Here is a 20182-nt window from a genome sequence, read left to right on the forward strand (position 1 = left end):
CTGCTTAACCAACTGAGCCACCCAGGCGTCCCTTCAGTATATTTTTATTTTTTATTATTTATTTATTTATTTATTTTTAAAATATTTTATTTATTTGTCAGAGAGAGAGAGGGAGCGAGAGTGAGCACAGGCAGACAGAGTGGCAGGCAGAGACAGAGGGAGAAGCAGGCTCCCTGCCTAGCAAGGAGCCTGATGTGGGACTTGATCCCAGGACGCTGGGATCATGACCTGAGCTGAAGGCAGCTGCTTAACCAACTGAGCCACCCAGGCGTCCCTTCAGTATATTTTTAAAAAGCAATTTTAAATTTGTTTTGGAAACATCGCTCTTGAAACTCTTTTTTGTTCTTCTGTGGATTGATTATTTTCTGGGTCTTTTGCATAACTGTAGTCAAGGTATTCTTTTCTTTAACCATTATTGTAGAAATTCTTTTCATTTCTCTGTTGCAGTCCTTTTTTTGTTTCTTCTCTTTTCCATTCTTGTTGACTTAATACCCCTTTGCATGTTCTTAAAATGATTATAAATGGTATACTGTACAGATTTGTACAACTTGGTATTGTTCACTCAGCATTATTTTTAAGATTTACCTGTCTTGATACATGGAATAAATCTAGTCTATTTTAATAGACTTGTATAGTTGTATAGTATGTCATTGTATGAATGAGACAGTTTTTTCATTTCCATATTAATAGATAGTCTCACTAATACTTGTTTTAAGACATTAAATTTTTGCCAAACTGCTGGGTAAAATTTGAATGTCACTGTTGTTTTGCTTTGTATTTCTTGGTGACTAGTGAAGTTGAGCGTCTTTTCTCATTTTGACCTCATTTGTGTTTGTAATTGGAATTGGCTGACCATTTATATATTTTGCCCAATTTTCTATTGTATTTTTTGGCACTTTTTAATTTTAACTTTCTGGGAAGAGGCCTTTATGTATTCTGGGTAATAGTCTTCTGTTCTAGATGCTGTAATTCTCCTAGCATGTTGCTTGTCTTTTAATGTTGTTTTGGCATCTTTTGCATGTAGACATTATATTTTTGTGTAGACAATCAGTTGTTTCTTTTGTAATTATTATTATTATTTTTTGCATTGGTGAAGTCGTTCCTATGTTATCCTCATGTTTGAAGGTGTTATGTTCTCATAGGTACTAAAGCTTTAATTAAAAGCTAGTCTTTTTTCTTTTTGAAACACTGAGTTAATAGCATCTTTGTTATATATCATGTTGTCACATATGTTTAGACTTGTTTCTGGTTTCTCTGTTCTATTCCAGTTAGTTTGCCTGTCCCTTTGCCAGTAAAAGTCTTACTAATATCTGCTAGGCCTAAGGCCCTCCTCTTACTTATGAGAGCATAAGCTTATGTATTCTGCATACTAATTTTATCTTTATTTATTTATAAGATTTTATTTATTTATTTATTTATTTGACAGGCAGAGATTATAAATAGGCAGAGAGGCAGGCAGAGAGGAGGAAGCAGGCTCCCCGCTGAGCAGAGAGCCCGATGTGGGGCTTGATCCCAGGACCCTGGGATCATGACCTGAGCCGAAAGCAGAGGCTTTAACCGACTGAGCCACCCAGGTGCCCTGCATACTAATTTCAGTATCAGCTTACTGAGCTTTATGAAAAACTTTATTGGATTTTGTTGGAAATAACATTGGTCTTATAGTTGTTTTATTTTTATTTTTTTTAAGATTTTATTTATTTATTTGACAGACAGAGATCACAAGTAGGCGGAAAGGCAGGGAGAGAGAGGAGGATGTTCAGCAGAGAGCCCGATGCAGGGCTCCATCCCAGGACCCTGGGATCATGACCTGAGCCGAAGACAGAGGCTTTAACCCACAGAGCCGCCCAGGCGTCCCGAGGTCTTACAGGTTTAATTTGGGGGAGAATTGCTTCCATTATGTATGTCTTCCCATCTGTGAATATGTATCTTTTCACTGAATGTGGTGTATAGGTCCTTTAGTTTGTTTTCTTTCCTGTCTCTCAAGACAGTCTTGAAGTGTTTTCCTAGATATTTACAGATTTCGTTTTTATTCTGAATTGGATCTTTTAAAAGATTTTTATTTATTTGTCAGAGCGAGAGTGCACAAACAGGGGAAACAGCAAGCAGAGGGAGAAGTAGGCTCCCTGCTGAGCAAGGAGCCTGATGTGGAGCTCAATCGCAGGAACCTGGGATCATGACCTGAGCTGAAGGCAGACACTTAACTGACTGAGATTTAAAGATTTAAAAATCTTTTAAATAAAAATTTGCATTTTAAAATTTTGTTGTTAGTGTTAAAGGTTGCTGTTGATTTTTGTTCTTTCTGATACTGATTTTTTAGTTAGTGATTTTACTGAACTCTGGATTTTAGTCCAAGTAACTTAATGGTAGCCTCCTGGATTAAACTATCTTGATATTATTAAGCAAAAAGATAAAAGCTAATAAGACATTTCCTTTCATTGTATTTAGGATTTTATCTTTCTGGCAAGAAAAAGACTTCTTACTATTTTATATGAGAAAGTAGGCTGGGATTTAAGGAGAGGGGCATAGTGGATGGTGAGGGAGAGAGAAAAGAGAGTATTTGAAGGAAAAACATTTTCTTCCTTTTTACCCCCCAAATGAATATCTTAGGAAATTAAAATTTTAAAAGCCACAGAAATCCTTTGAGATATGAAGGTTGTTAAGATTTTACGCCACAGTGTCATTTTATGACTTTCTTTAACTTACAGCATTAGACCGTTTAAAACTCATAGTACTTAAAACCAAGTACACTGCAGGAACATTTTTAATTAAAAATACTAAGGTGTAAGTAGAATATTTAGTATAACTCATTAATCTATTCATTATTAACTTTCCAGTTCACACAAAAGATGTTGGACAACTTCTACAATTTTGCTTCATCATTTGCTGTCTCTCAGGCCCAGATGACACCGAGTCCATCTGAAATGTTCATTCCAGCAAATGTGGTTTTGAAATGGTATGGGACATTTTGTATCTCTAATATTAAGGTTTTTAGTAACCATGCATTTATTTTTGCTGGTAAATGTATTTCTTTGACATTTAAACATACTCTTCTATTGTGAACATCAGCATACATTAACAGTGGCATGCCATTAAAAAGTATACTATGGAGTTCACATCAGGGAATATGTTCTTATCCTAAATACTCTGTTACATAGTAGCTATTTTGAATTTATAAAGATAAGAAAATACAATTGCCTATGTGTAGGGACCACAATTAAGGCTGTAAATTTTAAAATATTTTTATTAGTAACCATATATGAGTCTTGAAATACAAAGCAATTTTTGGGTAAGTTTAGAAAGTCTTGGTCTGAAGTAGATATGTGTAAGGCCTCAGGATGATTTTTACTGCACCCTGTACATAAATGGTTAAGAAAATTGATTTTCCTAGCTTTCCCATGATTCTGTTTTATAGGTATTCTTGTCACGTTGAATATCCCAGTGGTGGGCAATACATGAGAATTTGTTGAGCAGTGGTAGCATGGTGTAGCATGGATAGCTCTGGACGGTATTAGGTTTGAGCTTTGTTAAAATGTAGGTATGTGGCCTTGAGCAAATTTCTCTCATCTACTCATTTCTGAGATTAACTTTTTAGCTTCTTTATTTTTTATCTGAGCTTTTTAGAAGTGATACTTAGAGTTGTTTGCTTTTTGATAAGTCATTTGGTAGATTATGAAAGATATAATTTTCTTGTAAAAATATGTTCTTTTCTTTTATAGGTATGAAAACTTTCAAAGACGACTAGCACAGAACCCTCTCTTTTGGAAAACATAATTTGAATAAAATAATTTTTAATGGATTCTGAAATTTGTCATGTTTTGAAGAGAAATGCCTCCATTTAAAAGTACGAAGTCAAAAGGATCATGAAACCTAAGTTTAAAAAACTGCTTATTGACTGAAGCTTAATGAAAATCTTCATAAAAAATTAAAAACATGGAAAAATGAAAATATGTTCCTTATTAATGAGTTTTTCTCCCTTAAGTTTAAAATATTCAGAGGAAAAAACACTTTGTTTTGGCGAGGATTCATTTTTTACTTAAAAATAAAGCATATTCACAACAATAGTGTGCCAAATGCCATTGCCTTCATAATATTTCGTTTAGTATTATATTGGTTTGCTAGAGTAATTAACTTAAAATCAACTATATCAAAATTTGGGGGACTTTTTGAGAAACATATCAAATATACATTTTTATGTACAGAAAGATTATTTTCAGTTTGTATTTCTTAAGATTATAAGTTTTTCCATTAACGCAGGTTGGCTGTCAGTTTTATATCTGCAAATTCATACATAATTACTTGTTTGACAAAATTGCCATGGTTAAATACTGACAAGGTTTTATTTAATTCTGGTAATGTAATCTTCTGAGGCATTTGTGTGTAGAATATAGGATTTAGTACATTTGCTTATTAAGTTGAAGCCATTGTGTCTCATTCAGAAGGGAGTCCTTGACTCATTTATACTAGTGACATCCATTGACCAAAAAAACCAAGTAAGCAAAGCGGAGTTTGGGGCCTCTGGTTAGTTTTGAAACATTTTGGCAAGGATTGGTGAAAATTTGGAAACTAGAGAGTTGCTGGTGCAGTTAATGTCATTAAAACACATGAGCCTATGCAGAATTATCATTACATCAGCTTATGGTTTTATCTTGAAACGTATCTGATTGAGCTAGCATTAAGAGTTTGAGCTTAGGCAATTTGTTCTGTTGTCAAAGTTTTGTATACTTCGGCATTTTGCAAGCTGTATGTTTTTGCAAATTGTAGTTTCTTTTTCACTTCTCAGTTCTCTTCTGGTCTTTCTTCAGTCTGTTTTGAAGCATTGACCATTATCTTTTGGAGTTGTGATCAAGCCAGGTTAGTATTGCTCTTCACTGGGTTATAATTATATATCAAGTATCCACTGGTAGTTTTAACATAGTCTCAGGTCTTCTTCATGTTAGTAATTGTTGACTGTTGTTGAATCATGTGACTTGACAGTGGCTATATCACAGGATTTAAGGCTCAGAACAGAAAGCATCTGCCAACTGTAATAAAATTCTCAAGCAAAATGAGTATTCTACTAGAATGCAAAGCCAGGGACCTAGGCTACAAAACCCAAGCTACAAAAACATATCCCAAAGTCCAGGTGGGTCTATTCTATAGAGTCCGTGAAAGACTTTAGCTTGGTCAAAGACTATTGTACCGGGGTGCCTGGGTGGCTCAGTGGGTTAAGCTGCTGCCTTCGGCTCAGGTCATGATCTCAGGGTCCTGGGATCAAGTCCTACATCGGGCTCTCTGCTCAGCAGGGAGCCTGCTTCCCTTCCTCTCTCTCTGCCTGCCTCTCCATCTACTTGTGATTTCTCTCTGTCAAATAAATAAATAAAATCTTAAAAAAAAAAGACTATTGTACCTGTCAAGTGATTTTTATAGACCTTTATATATAATATAATAAATGCAAACTGCCCTTTGGCTTGCCAAGAGGAAGTAGAAGACTATGTCATTGCTATGACAATCCTGGGTAGTGAATTTAAACTGGTTTGTTGGGCTTACACAGCATGTGTCAAAATTTGAACCACCTTTTCTAGTTGTATTCAAGAATTAACACTTTGGAGAACTCTTCTGTGTAGCCAGTTCCTGCTTCATTTGGAAGTCTCTGGTTATCCTTTCCAAGGAAACATGCTACAGGGAATAGAAACGGGCCTTAAATATCTGAAAGCTTCTTAACAATTATTCTGTATGCAAGATAGGTTTGGGTTTAGGAGGCAGGCAAAAGCCTGATGTAGACCTAAGTAATCCCTGGTGAGTTACAGATAATACTAGGAATATAAATGATACTACGACCGAAATGATCCAGCAATTGTTTCCTTGAGCTGAGCACATTGCTGGTGGAGTTTAGTTCCTGCCTAGAAGTTTGGGAGATCTTTGGAGAAAGTGACTAGTGCAGTGAGAATAGCTCTGGCATTTGTTCTCTTCTCTGGTGAATCTGGTTCTGGTGACAATGCTATTACGATTATAGTAGAAGCATTTTGTTGACTTGGAGAAAACTTCAGCTTTTACACGAATGAAGGCTGGGGCTACTGATGAAGAGGAAAATTCAAATATCAGAAGAGATATTTGGGAGGAAATCGATCACAGGAGTTTAAAGGGATAGATAATTACATCTTTTATAGTGGAATTTGACAGTTTCAAAGGGTGGCTGTGGTCTGAGAAAATGGAAAAGTTTTGCATTTCTTAGGGTGACCAAAAAAGACCATAGAGGATTAAGAATAAAATCCTTTAATGATACAGATATGTAAGAACATACTGAGAAACCTTTAGGGTTATCTCTATGAGGTGCCACCCTATAATAAATAGGGGATAAAGAGCGAAGGTATCAGAAAATTAATCATGTTTTTTGCCTTGGGCAGAGGCAGTTCATTTTCTGTTACCTGCTTGTCCTGTGGGTTTGATTAGCTTCAAAGATCATGGCTTCTGTAAGGAGGATGCTTATGAGCACTGAGTCTTATCTGTAAGTGATGAATGACTAAATTCTGAAACCAATTTTATGCTCTATGTTAACTAACTGGAATTTAAATAAAAATTTGGAAGAAAAGAAAAGATAATGGCTTCTGGAGAATCCCTGAGAGTCACTGGCTGAAAGTCTCCTGACAAGAGTGGTGGTCCAGCTGTTTGGAGAAGATATTTGTCATTTAGTTGGGAAACAAGAATCCAGGAGTCATTGTCTTGGACTTTCACTGCCATACTAGTTACAGTATCTGATAAGCTTATTTTCACTGAAGGCAATTTTCATTTCTCTGATGTCTCTTCCAAAAGACTATATTTGCCAAAGATTGAGGATGTTTCCAACATTGATGTTTTTGTAGAAAAGGAGAGTTGAATTCACTGTTGAGGTATAGCACAATTGTAAGATTATTATAAATTATTATTAGATGACAAAGGTATTATGGACAGTGACAGTTTTCTAGGTCTGTAATTTATCCCATAAAGTATATATTTTTTGGAGTCAGTTATTATATTAGTCTTTATGTAAGCAGAGTATATTTCTTTTTACCTGAAATGTATAGTCATTTGCTTTGGTCTGAATGGGTATGTTCTTGCAAAATTTATATGTTGAAATCCTAATGCCCAGTGTGATGGTATTAGGGCCTTTGTCAAGTGCTTAGGTCATGAGATTATAAGAGAGATCCCAAAGAGCTCCTATGCCCCATCCACTGTGTGAGGATAAGTAGAAAAGTCTGTGACTTGCAAGAAGGCCTTCATCTGACCACAGTGGGCACTTGATCTTGGGCTTCCAGCCTCCAGAACTGTGAGAAACAAATTTTTGTTGATAATAAGCCACCTAAACTCTGGTATTTTGCTACAGCAGCTTGAATGGAATAAGAAACATTGAAACCTTTTTATTAACACGTTTTACTTACACATAATTTAATCTAGGCAGGCTGAACTTTTGATTTTTCAAGTTTTTTTCTTTTGACTTTTAAAAACTCCTAACAATAGTTTTGAATTAATTAAAATTTGGAGAATGTCAAATAAACTTAATTTTTCCTATTCTTCTATAAAGTGAAGGAAACCCAAAGATTTCAGACAAAAAAGACATCTTAACAATCTTATTATGCCTCAGTTTGGGAAGGGCAAAATCATAAAGAGATCTCAGAGGAGACAAGATATGAACATGAATCAAAAATATCCAAAGGCAAGAAATAATCTCAGCCAATATCTATATTCAGTATACTAGGAAAAAGAGTAACACCATTTACCATCTGTGCCCCATGGATCTGTTTTTTTAAAATGCTTCTAAGTCACTTGAACAAGTAAAAGGATGGTAAACAACTTAATCAGAATTTTAAGTAATGAGAAAGCAAACCGTGTTTCTTATTTTCATAGATTTGATGACATATGTACCTAATGAGAGCATTGTCTTCTAAATGTAATTATCAGTTGTCATGTATGAATCTGGAACATGTCCATCTTGTAAATGTTGATTTTAGATTTCAAATGCATTTCTAATAGGGTCTACTTTAACATTACTTTCTGGTTCTTGAACTTAAATCTGCAAAATGCAAATACTTAAAGAATTAATTGAAAACTGACAGCAAATGATTTTGTTGAAAAGAGAGTGGCTGTCTTCTTAGCTCCATAGTTGTAAGACATTTTCATTTTTAGATTTATAGCTATATGTTAGAATAATCAAATAATTTTTCATTCTCTGTCTTCTATTTCTCTCTGTACTTTTGTGGACACTTCTTTCAGCATTTGCCTATTTTTAAAAAGCATTATTGATATGTAATTCATGTACCATCAGATTCACTCAAAATATGCAATTCAGTGTTTTATAGTATATTCACATATTTGTGCAACCACCATCAATCTAATTTTAGAACATTTTCAATTTCCTTAGAAGTTCCATACCCATCAGTAGATACATCCATGTTATAGTATGTCAGTATTTATTTCCTTTTTATTGCTGATATTACTCCACTGTATGAATATACACATTTAATCCATATGTCAATTGATGGACATTCCCTTCCACGTTCCCCTCCTTTCCTTTTTTTGGCTATGAACAGTGCTGCTATGAACATTCATCTACCAAGTTTTTTTCCTTCTCTAAGATTTTATTCGAGAGAGAGAGAGAGAGAGCGCAGCACCCAGAGGGGGCAGCGGCAGAGGAAGAAGCAGGCTTCCCACTGAGCAGAGAGCCTGAGATGGGGCTGGATTCCAGGACCCTGAGATTGGAACCTGAGCGTAGACACTTAACCAGTTGAGTCATCCAGGTGCCCTGATTTATAGTTCTTATGTGGATTTATGCTTTCATTTCTCTTGGGTATGGAGGAGTGGAGTAAAAAAAAAAAAGAAGTGGAATTAACTGGATTATATGGTAACTTTGTTTAACTTTTTATTTATTTATTTAAAAAAATTTTTTTAAGGATTTTATTTATTTATTTGTCAGAGAGAGAGCAAGCAAGAGCGAGCGAGAGCGAGCACAGGCAGACAGAGTGGCAGGCAGAGTCAGGGAGAAGCAGGCTCCCTGCGGAGCAAGGAGCCCGATCCGATCCCAGGACGCTGGGATCATGACCTGAGCTGAAGGCAGCTGCTTAACCAACTGAGCCAACCAGGCGTTCCTGTTTAACTTTTTAAAGAGGACTTTTTTTAAAGGACCTTTTTTCAGATCATTTGTACCATTTTACATTTCCCATGAACAATGCATAAGGATTTTGATATCTCTACATCCTGTCAACACTGTTACTATCTTTCTTGATTGTGGGCATTCTAGTGGGTGTGAAGTGGTATCTCATTTTGGTTTTGATTTGCAATTTTCTTTTTTATTTTTTTAAAAAAAGATTTTATTTATTTATTTGACAGAGAAATCACAAGTAGATGGAGAGGAAGGCAGAGAGAGAGAGAGAGAGAAGCAGGCTCCCCGCTGAGCAGAGAGCCCGATGCGGGACTCGATCCCAGGACCCTGAGATCATGACCTGAGCCGAAGGCAGCAGCTTAACCCACTGAGTCACCCAGGCAATCCTTGATTTGCAATTTTCTAATGACTAATGGTGTTGATTATTTTCCTGTGCTTATTGGCCATTTGTTTACGTTCTTTGAAAAAAAAATATTCAAATTCCTTGCCCATTTTTAAATTGGATTATTTGCTTTCTTATTGTTGAGTTATATATTCTGGACACAAATCCCTTGTCAGATATATGATTTGCATATATCACCTCCCATTTTATGGATTGTCTTTATTTTCTTGATGAGAATATTAAGTTGCAGCACAGAAGCTTTTAGTTTTGATATAGACCAATTTATCTTTTTTCTCTTGTCACTTATGCTTTTGGTGTAATATTGAAGAAACCAGTGCCTTACCCACGGTTGTAATGATTTATTCCTCTGTTTTCTTAGAAGAGTTGTATAGTTTCAGCTCTTCAGTTAGGTCTTTGAACCCATTTTGATTAATATTTATGAATGGTGTTGGTTAGGCCTCCAAGTTTGCTCTTTTGCAGGTGGATATCCATTTGTCCTAATACTGCTGTTTACTTTAGCTAATTTTGGTGTACAAGCATAAAAGATGGAAAAAACAGGTAACTAGGTTATCAGGAACTTTTAATCTTTTCAAAAGTGGGTAGCTTTTTCCAAAAATGACTTAACGGTGTATATCAAAATGCTTATAGAATATTTAGATAAAAGAAATCTCATTAATCTCAGCACAGTGATGGCTTTGGTGTTTTACAAGAAATATAGTCCAAATTATAGTTTTACTCATTTTATTATTTTTTAACAACACCTAGTAATGGCTTCATGAACCTGTTGTGAAGAATTTTTGTGGGGGGTGATGCCTGGGTGGTTCCATCAGTTGAACATCTGCTTTCAGCTCAGGTCATGATCCCAGGGTCCTGGGATCAAGTCCTGCATCAGCCTGCCTGGGAGCCTGCTTCTCCCTCTGCCTGCCATTCCCCCTGTTTGTGCTCTCTCTGTCTCCGACAAATAAATAAATAAAATCTTTTAAAAAAACCATAAGAATTTGTGTAGGTAAGAGAATGTACATGTAGAGTAGTAATGAACAATTTTTCTACCTAGATAAAAAAATTATTTTGTCTTAAAAAGTGTCTGGTTGTGTGAGGTTATAAAAGAGTACTTTTTTGGGGCACCAGGGTGGCTTAGATGGTTGAGTATCTGCCTTTTGGCTCAGGTCATGATCTCCAGGTCTTGGGATTGAACCCCATGTTGGGCTCCCTGCTCAGCAGGGAGTCTGCTCCCTCTTCCTCTGCCTTGTCTCCCTGCTTGTATGCTTTCTCCCTCTCTGTCTCTCAAATGAAGAAATAAAAAATCTAAAGAAAAAAAAATACTTTTTTGAAAGACAAATTTAAGAGTATACAGAACGTGCAGAAGGTTTGAGGGGTAAATTTAATCTGAGTTTATAATAAGTTATAAGTAATAGTTTGGAAAGGATCAATGACTGTTAAAACTTTTGATAAGGTTGGTTAAATGTAATGGATGTATTCACAAGCCTGGGATCATGACCTGAGCATCCCTGCTACACAAATTCTATTATATTCCTTCACAATGAACATGCATACCAACGTAATCTAAAGGATTCTACTCCATTTATTAAATAAAAGCTCATGTGGGGCACTTGGGTGGCTCAGTTGGTTGGGCGGCTGACTCTTGGTTTTGGCTTAGGTCATGATCTCAGGTTCATGGGATTGAGCCCTGCTTTGACTCCATGCGTGGTGCAGAGTCTGCTTGATATTCTAACCCCCCAACCTCACTCCTCTACTCCTCCCCTCACCCCACTGCTTGAGTACTCTCTTTCAAATAAATAACTAAATAAATTTATAAACAAGAGCACATGTTTGGCATAATTATACTGCCTAGTTGCTAAGGATTACTTATTAAATAAATGTTTATATTCTTAACTAACTGTGGAAATCACAAATTTTAAGCTACTGGAGGACGTCCTTTTGGTTGTAGTGTAAGAATTCCATAAACTTAAAATCTCTAAAAAGACTTTCATTATATAATTTCATTTTGTTAGTCACAACTTAAGTGTTTTGTAATTTAAGTGACTTGTGGGAGCAATGTTAACACATATAACCTGTTTAATAAATTTATAAATAATATGTATAAATAATAAACCTATATAATAAATATAATAGGCACTTTAAACTATGGGGGGGACCCTAAGCTTGTACCAACTAGAATACATTTTTTAAAGATTTTATTTATTTGAGAGTGAGAATGAGCATGAGCCCCCACTCATGGGGGCAGAGGGAGAAGCAGACTCCCTGCTGAGGAGGGAGCTCAACTCAGGACTCCATCCTAGAACCCTGAGACCATGACCTCAGTCCCTTAACCAACTGAGCCATCCCAGTGGCCCCCCAACTAGAATATTTTTACATTGTGGTAAAGTAAGGGAGAAAAGTGATATTATTAACTCATAAATCAATTAGCACAGGAGCTTCTATAGATTATTTTAAAAATCCCTTATTATCTGATTCATTCCTCTTCTTTTTTTTTTTTAAGATTTTATTTGTTTATTTGATAGACAGAGATCACAAGTAGGCAGAGAGAGAGAGAGAGAGAGGGAAGCAGGCTCCCTGCTGAGCAGAGAGCCCGATGCAGGACTCGATCCCAGGACCCTGAGATCATGACCTGAGCCAAAGGCAGCGGCCTAACCCACTGAGCCACCCAGGCGCCCTGATTCATTCCTCTTCTGATTTAGGATGCTTCCGAAACAATTTTGTTCATGTCAAAACCCTAAATGGCCATTTATAATTCCAGATTGCCTATGAATATGTCTTTGAGAAAGATATGTGCAAAAATGAGAAAATAGAGGTGAGATTTCTGTCAAGAGGTAGCCTACCCAAGTGTTTTGCAGATGAGCGATTAGACAACCAGGCTGACTTAGGTTCAAAGGGAAAGTATTGCTTGTGTGAGTCTCTAGGGTCATTACTCAGCAGCTTCCTGGCAAATGGAATATTAAGAGAATGTCTTTCCTAAAGCCAATTTCTCATACACAGACAAGACTTAATTAGAGCATTCTTATATGGGCTTAAAAGGGTTAAATTTTAAAAAGTTTGCCTAGATGATGCCAGATTATTAAGACCTTGTGAATTCATGAGTCCTTTGGAGGGAAGTTTAGAAGACAGATTTAATGGGTCTTTAACTGACCTCTGTAAACTTCTCTTTTGGACATGCAGCAGAACTATAGACAATAGATGGGCAAAATGGCTAATGGTAAATCAAAGATTTGTTAGACCTTTACCAAGAAAAATGATTAAATACCTAATTACCTAGTCAAGGATTCCCAGGAGAATTTCTTCCCAGCACAAAACCCAAAAACCCAACGCTGAAAAACTCATTGAAATAATGGACTGCAATTTCAGCACAAGATTGACTCTGAGCAAGTGGAAGGTAAAGAGGATTTAGTGGATTCACTAGTATCCCATTGAGAGTCCACATCATGATACCGAGGATCTCAGGGGAGCTCTAAACCTATTAAAGTCTGTAATACAAAGACCACGAGGCATAAACTCTGATTCAAACAAACTTAGATTTATTAGGGTGCTGTAGTATGGAAGAGTGCACACTAAGGGAACAGTAGTGCATCTCAAATGGGAAGAATTGGGAAGAGGTTTTGGCAGCCGGAGTTAGTCTTGAATTCTCTTGGCAAGAACACATTGGTGAAACACTCAGTGGTGTTTAGAGTGTTGTATGTAAGTGAAGAATCACAAAACTCTACCCCCGAAACTAATATACTGTATGTTAACTAACTGGAATTTAAATACAAATTTGGAGGAAGGAAAAGTCAGTGGTCTTTAGAACACATGAACCCAGTTATAGTTAATGTTACACCAGTTTGAGGTCTTATCTTAGAATATATACATCTGTATAAGCTTAGGTGGTTTGTTTTGCATATTAAGTTTTGATACAGTTTATCTCTTGAGAATCATGTATATATGTTTTGCAAGTTGAAGTTTCTGTTCGAATTCTCAGTACTCCCAAGAAAATATCTGTAAGTTTAAAAAGATGACATTTATAGACTAATACATTTATTGCATAAGTTAGGGTGGTGGTCTTTAGCATATTTTGTTGGGTATTATTTTAGTCTTAGTTTGGATTTTTAGTAGTATCTTAATGATGCATCAGGTCATGGAATTGTAAACATTTGTTGGTGACATTTGAAGATATCTCCTTTGGTTTCATTATGTGCACTCTATTTTTCTTAACTGAGATTGGTTTTGTTATTGAAGCTAGTTCATATAGATTTCAGGCTTTTTCCTGTGATCATTACAATAGTCGTCATGTATTAAATCTAGACTAAAAGCATGTGAAATTTGTTGGGCTTATGTACTTTATCTTCTTTACTTGATATCTGGCCTGCATTAATGGACATGGAGAGAAGGACTATTATTCAGTGGTGGCTATGTTTAAAGAGGCTTATTATGCTGGCAGAATTGTCATGTTTGCTGCTTACCAATTTTTGTATGGCTTAAAAGATCCTTTCATCACTTAAATATTGAAATCCGTCTAAACTCTTTAATTAGTTTTTGGAAAAAACACAGACTATTATCTTCCTTCACTATTTACCATGCATCCTTTTTTCTCAACATTAAAAGGATATAAAAAAAATTATCTCACTAAAAATGCTGTTTCTTGAAAGTATAGTGGGATAATAGTTTGTATTGCATTTGTAGCCTGTAGAGTTAGATATTTTCAGACATTTCTTACTTCAACTGATCATTTGGCATATTCAGTATCTCAGGACTGTCGTCCTATTCCTTTTCTCTCACCTTCTATCACCTATCAACCTGAATTCTGAATAAGTCCAATATATGTGCCTTTCTTTTTTTTTTTCTTTCTTTTTTTTAAAAAAAGTATTGCATAAGAAAACCTGTAACTACAATCTCAAACTTAACATTTTTTGATAAACCCTTATTGACCACAACCATTATTTTATCCTCTGGCTGCTTTTAAGATTTTCTGTTGGTCTTTTGTTTACAACAGTTTGCAAATGGTTTGCCTACGTTATTTTTTATTTATTTATTTATTTATTTTCATCCTGCTTAGTGTTTTCTGAGCATCTCGAATCTGTGATTTGATGTCTGTAATTCTGGAAAATTTTTGGTTGTTACTGGTTTCCAATTTTTTCTGTCTTGTTCTTTCTTTCCTTTCTTTTTTTTTTTTTTTAAGATTTTATTTATTTATTTGTCAGAGGGAGGGAACACAGGGGGAATGGCAGGCAGAGGGAGAAGCAGGCTCCCTGCTGAGTAGGGAGCCAGATACGGGACTCAGTTCCAGGACCGTGGGATCATGACCACGGGCAGATGCTTAAGCAGCTGTGCCATCCAGATGTCCCTGTCTCCTTCTTTCTATAATTCTAGCTATGTGTGTGTTAGACCACTGATACTGTCTCATAGCCCTTTTCTGTTTATTTTCACATTTTTCTCTCTTTGTGTTTCAGTTTGGTTATTTTCAACAGACCTGTATTCACGTTTGCTAAATTTTTCCTTGGCTTGTCAAGGAAGCTGGTGAAGGCATTCTTCATCTCTATGACTGAATTTTAAATTTCTAGTATTTTCTTTTTTAAAGATTTGTGTACTTGTTTTAGAGAGAGCATGTGTGAGAGCAGATGGTCGGGGCAAAGGGAGAGGGAGAAAGAATCTCAAGCGGACTCTCTGCTGAGTATGGAGCCCAACATATGGCTCAATCTCACAACTCTGAGCTCACAACTGGAGCCAAAACCAAGAGTTGGACGCTTAACCAACTATGCCATCCAGGGCCCCTTTCTAGTATTTTCATTCAGTTTTTTCCTTTAGTTTCCATCTCTACCTATCTGATCTTATGTGCTGTTCATCTCTTTTGTTGGAGACTTAACATATTAATTATACTTCCCTTTTTTAAAAAAGATTTTATTTATTTATTTGACAGAGATCACAAGTTGGCAGAGAGGCAGGCAGAGAGAGAGGAGGAAGCAGGCTCCCTGCTGAGCAGAGAGCTGGACACGAGGCTCGATCTCATGACCCTGGGATCATGACCTGAGCCGAAGGCAGAGGCTTTAACCCACTGAGCCAGTCAGGTGCCCCTTTTTTTCTTTTTTGAAAGGATTTATTTATTAGCATGAGCACAAGCAAGGGGAGCAGCAGGCAGAGTGAGAGGGAGAAGCAGACTCCCCACTAAGCAGGGAGCCCGATTTAGGACTTCATCCCAGGACTCTGGGGTCATGAACCTGTGCCAAAAGCAGACACTTAACTGACTTAGCCGCTCAGGTGCCCCACGTCTTTCCTCTCTTAAACAAAAAGCCCTTCTATAATTTGCCCCTGCCCTCTCTTGGTCCACTCTTTGATAGATTTCTCAATGGAATTGTCTCCACTTCCTTACAATTTTTTTTTTAAAAGATTTTATTTATTTATTTGACAGAGGGAGATCACAAGTAGGCAGAGAGGCAGGCAGAGAGAGAGAGGAGGAAGCAGGCTCCCCGCTGAGCAGAGAGCCCGATGCGGGACTCGATCCCAGGACCCTGAGATCATGACCTGAGCCGAAGGCAGCGGCTTAACCCACTGAGCCACCCAGGCGCCCCTCCTTACAATTTTTTTAAAAAAGATTTTATTTATTTATTTGACAGAGAGAGATCACAAGTAGAGAGGCAGGCAGAGAGAGAAGCAGGCTCCCTGCTGAGCAAAGAGCCCACTGTGGGGCTTGATCCCAGGACCCTGAGATCATGACCTGAGCCGAAGGCAGCAGCTTAACCCACTGAGCCACCCAGGTGCCCTCCACTTTCTTCCAATTTATTGACTCTTTAGCCTTTTCAATCTGACTTGAGCCTGCACATTTAATTTAAACTAATCTACAAAGTCATCTTTGGCTTCTTTGGAACTTCAGTCTTTCTATTACTTAGCATTGCATGTTTAATCATAGTCCTCTTAAAATGACTAAGTCTTGACTGCCATAATGTGCCGTACGACCTTCTCTGTCTCTCTTTTTAAGGGCATGTCTATCTATAGCATCCCATGGAATGTTATCCTAGGCCCCCCCGCCATGTTTCTCACTGCATACTTCTAAAGCAGTGCTTTCCTGTATAAATATAATGTGAGCCCTATATATAATTAAATTTTTTTCTAGTAGCCACATTAAAAAAATTTAAAAAGCAGGTAAAGCTAATTTTAATAATACATTTTAACCCAATATGTGTAAAATATTATTTCAACATGTAATTAATAAAAAAATAATGAAATATTCTACTTTTAGGGGAGCCTGGGTGGCTCAGTCTGTTAAGTGTCTACCTTCAGCTCAGGTCATGATCTTAGGATCTTGGGATCAAGCCCAGCGTCAGGCTCCTTACTCAGAGGGGAGTCTGCTTCTCTCTCTCCCTCTGCTGCTCCCTCTGCTTATACTCTCTCTCTCTCTCAAATAAATAAATAAAATCTTTAAAAAAAATACTCTACTTTTTTTGTACTAAGACTTCAAAATCTGGTTTTTATACTTACTGCTCTTCTCAATTTGGATGTAAATTTATTTTAATTTTTTAAAGATCTTATTTATTTATTTGAGAGGGAGAGAGAGGGCAAGCCGCAGACAGAGGGAGAAGCAGGCTCCCCACTGAGGAAGGAGCCTGACTTGGGACTTGATCTCATGACACTGAGATCTTGACCTAAGCTGAAACTAAGAGTCAGATGCTTAACTGACTGTGCTACCCAGGTGCCCCAACTTTTAAATTTAAATTAATTAAAAATAAATAAAATTTTAAGATTCAGTTTCTCAGTCACAGTAATCCCATTTCATGTCCTCACATCAGGCTAGTGGCTACCATATTAGAAAGTGCCACTCTAGAATGATCTCATCTATTTCAACACATTTTGATGACTCCAGATCTCTTTTCACAACACCAGAGTTTTATTTTCAGCCATTTCCTGAAAAGCTTCATGTCCTATACGAACTTAAAAATCTGTATAGTTGACCCTGGAATAATGCAGGGGTTAGGGGCGTCAGACCCCCTCCCTTCAGTCAAATATAAGTCAAAAACTTATAAATTTTGACTCCCCCAAAACTTAACTACTAATAGCCTACTATTGACCAGAAGCCTTACTGTCAACAAATTGATTAACACATATTTTGTTTGTTATATGTATTATATACTGTATTCTTAGAGTAAGCTAGAGAAAAGAAAATTTATCAAGAAAATCATGAGAAAAATCATAGGGAAATTAGATTTGTGGCACTGTACTCTATTTTTAAAAACCTGTATGTAAGTGAAACTGCACAGTTAAAACCCATGTTGTTCAAGAATCAAACTATATACAAAAAAGAACTTATCTCTTCCCTCTGCCTCTCTGTTCACAGTGTCCCTTATCTTAGAAAATTCCATTGATTTCTATCAGGTTTCTTCTTTTTTTTTTTTTTTTTAAGATTTTATTTATTTATTTGACAGAGACACAGCAAGAGAGGGAACACAAGCAAGGAGAGTGGGAGAGTGGGAGAGGGAGAAGCACACTCCCCACTGAGCAGGGAGCCCAATGTGGGGCTTGATCCCAGGACTCTGGGACCATGACCTGAACTGAAAGCAGAGGCTTTAACCCACTGAGCCACCCAGGTGCCCCCATTGACAACATTTTGAATAGAAGAGTTTAGTCCTTTCTTGAAAGAGTCTCTGAAAGAGTCCCTTTGCTGCTTTTAATCCTTCCTTGCTCTCATCTTTTTGCCACACTGCAGTTGGAGGGATCTTTTTGATATGTAAATCTGATCATCTCAATCCCTGACTTAATATACTTCAATTTCTTGATTTCAGAACGAAGTAGGGAATCTAGATCCTCCTTATCCCTTCAACTTTATTTCCTAATATTCGTCTTCCCCGCACCAACCTGCTCATATTCTGTGTCTGTGTGGTTTGAAGAGGTCTTTGTGTTTGTTTTCTGTTCTGCATGGTCTGCTCTTCTTCCATTCCCTTTGTTCCTATAATCTCTCCTTAGGTCTCAGCTTTGATCTCCCTTCCCCCTGAGAAGCCTCTCAAGAATAGATAGTTTTTCTCTCTCTTTTCTCCTATTGCATTCTGTGGCATCCGATCATGCTAAATTGTTATTGCCTATTTACTTGTCTTTTTAGCCTGATCAACTTCTGAGGTCAGGGACTATCTTTTTAATTATTAGCAAATAGTAGATGCTCAATAGAATTTTTTTTTTTTTTTAAAGGCTGAAAAAGATATGAGAGCACTATACTTTGTGGAGATATTAAGTGCTTCCCTGATTAAGCTTTCCTTGTAGCTTCCAACTTTAGAATTTCAGAGGATCCACAAAGGAAGAAATTGAGGTATGAGAGGTGTTTTGGAGCTTTGTTTTACTAGGGAATGATACTTTCCAAGACCTCAGTTTATTCCCAATTTCTTGAATATGATATATAAGTATCATATGAAATATGAATATGAATTTATTGAATATGGCATCATATGTTTTTCAATATGCATACCATAAAACACTAAGTCTGCTAGATGCCATGAAGAAAAGCTTCTGTGATCAAATAGTTCAAGAAACGCAACATAATCTTCCCACCGCTAAAAATTCATGGTACTATGTATTTACATACTGAAGTCTCTGCAAAATCCTCAGTAAAGAAACCTTGTAAAATTTGTTTAACTTGATGTTTTTCTAGCTTATTTGACTATAAAACTCCATTTTAATTTCCCTTTGGCAAATGCAAAGATGAAAGAGAAATTTAATTGCCACTGTCAGGCAATAAGTTTAAATGTGAAATAAAATACATATATACATGTCCTAGCTTAAACACTCATTGAAACAGTTTCAGGACCTACTGTTCCTTTTTATCCATTTAGAACCCATTGTGGACTAATATGTATTAGACGTCTGAGCCATCACCAGATTCAAGTTTTCTGTATTTGGTTGATAAAAGCCCACTATTTTCCAACCAGGAACCACAGTTTTCTTAGATCGCAACTAGCAGTTGGCTTTCTTTTCCCAAAGACACAAAGTTGTGTTTTTGTTTTTTGTTTTATTTTTGCAAGGGTGCATAGAGAAAACTGAATCACATAAAGTGGTCAAGGCAAGGCCTCTAGAGCCACATAACTGGGGTTCCCCTGGCTTTACCATTTACTTACTGATGTGATTTTATCAACTTTGCCTCTCTGTGTCTTAGTTTTCTCATCTCTAAAGTTAAGTGACAGTATCTACCTAAGAGGCTCATTGCAAGGTACAAGTGAGTTAATTTACATAAAACTCATATAGTAAATGTTCACTTAGTTTCAGAATCAGATTATTAAAATCTACCAGGTGGAATATCAGCCAGGGTCACACATTGATGAAGTGACCTACCATCATATCACAGCTTCAAAGAACAATCAAATTGTCATACCTTTTGGCCTTCTTTTGGATACTGAAATGACTGATAACTATTTGAATACTAGGTATGTAATTGTACTTTTAAAGGAAAATTGCATAAATAATGAGGTTGCTTAGGATAACTATAGTATGTATTTCTTGTTTGGAATTTTATTTCCTTCATGTGGTATGTGTACTTGGGGTTTGAGAAAAATGGAAAAGATAGTGGTAGATAAAAACCCTTCAAAACTTGGGAGTTAATTTGGAGAAAAACAGAAGGAAGAAAAGACAGTCTATATAGGTCTGTATCTATTAAAGAAAGTAAATTATCAATAATCTTCCAAAACAGAAAGTTCCAGGCCTAATGAGTTCACTGGTGAGTTCTG

The 20182-nt window shown here is 36.5% G+C and overlaps 1 protein-coding gene across 4 annotated transcripts in view; it reads left to right on the plus strand.

Annotated features, from left to right (window-relative positions):
• The window catches only part of HIKESHI (heat shock protein nuclear import factor hikeshi), a 42679-nt gene extending 38883 nt beyond the window's left edge, over positions 1 to 3796 (plus strand). The window contains exons 4-5 of one of the 4 annotated variants that reach the window (XM_059412326.1): positions 2835 to 2953; positions 3717 to 3796. In XM_059412326.1, coding sequence (XP_059268309.1) covers positions 2835 to 2953; positions 3717 to 3771 — 174 coding nt within the window. In that variant the 3' untranslated portion in view covers positions 3772 to 3796. Of the gene's footprint in view, positions 1 to 1709; positions 1859 to 2834; positions 2954 to 3716 lie in introns of those variants that run through there. The other 3 variants (XM_059412336.1, XM_059412332.1, XM_059412341.1) reach the window with 3 other exon arrangements.
• The last annotated feature ends 16386 nt before the right edge of the window (positions 3797 to 20182 follow it).

The sequence above is a fragment of the Mustela nigripes genome, chromosome 1 (genome assembly GCF_022355385.1).
Source record: "Mustela nigripes isolate SB6536 chromosome 1, MUSNIG.SB6536, whole genome shotgun sequence".
In the NCBI taxonomy this organism is placed as follows: domain Eukaryota; kingdom Metazoa; phylum Chordata; class Mammalia; order Carnivora; family Mustelidae; genus Mustela; species Mustela nigripes.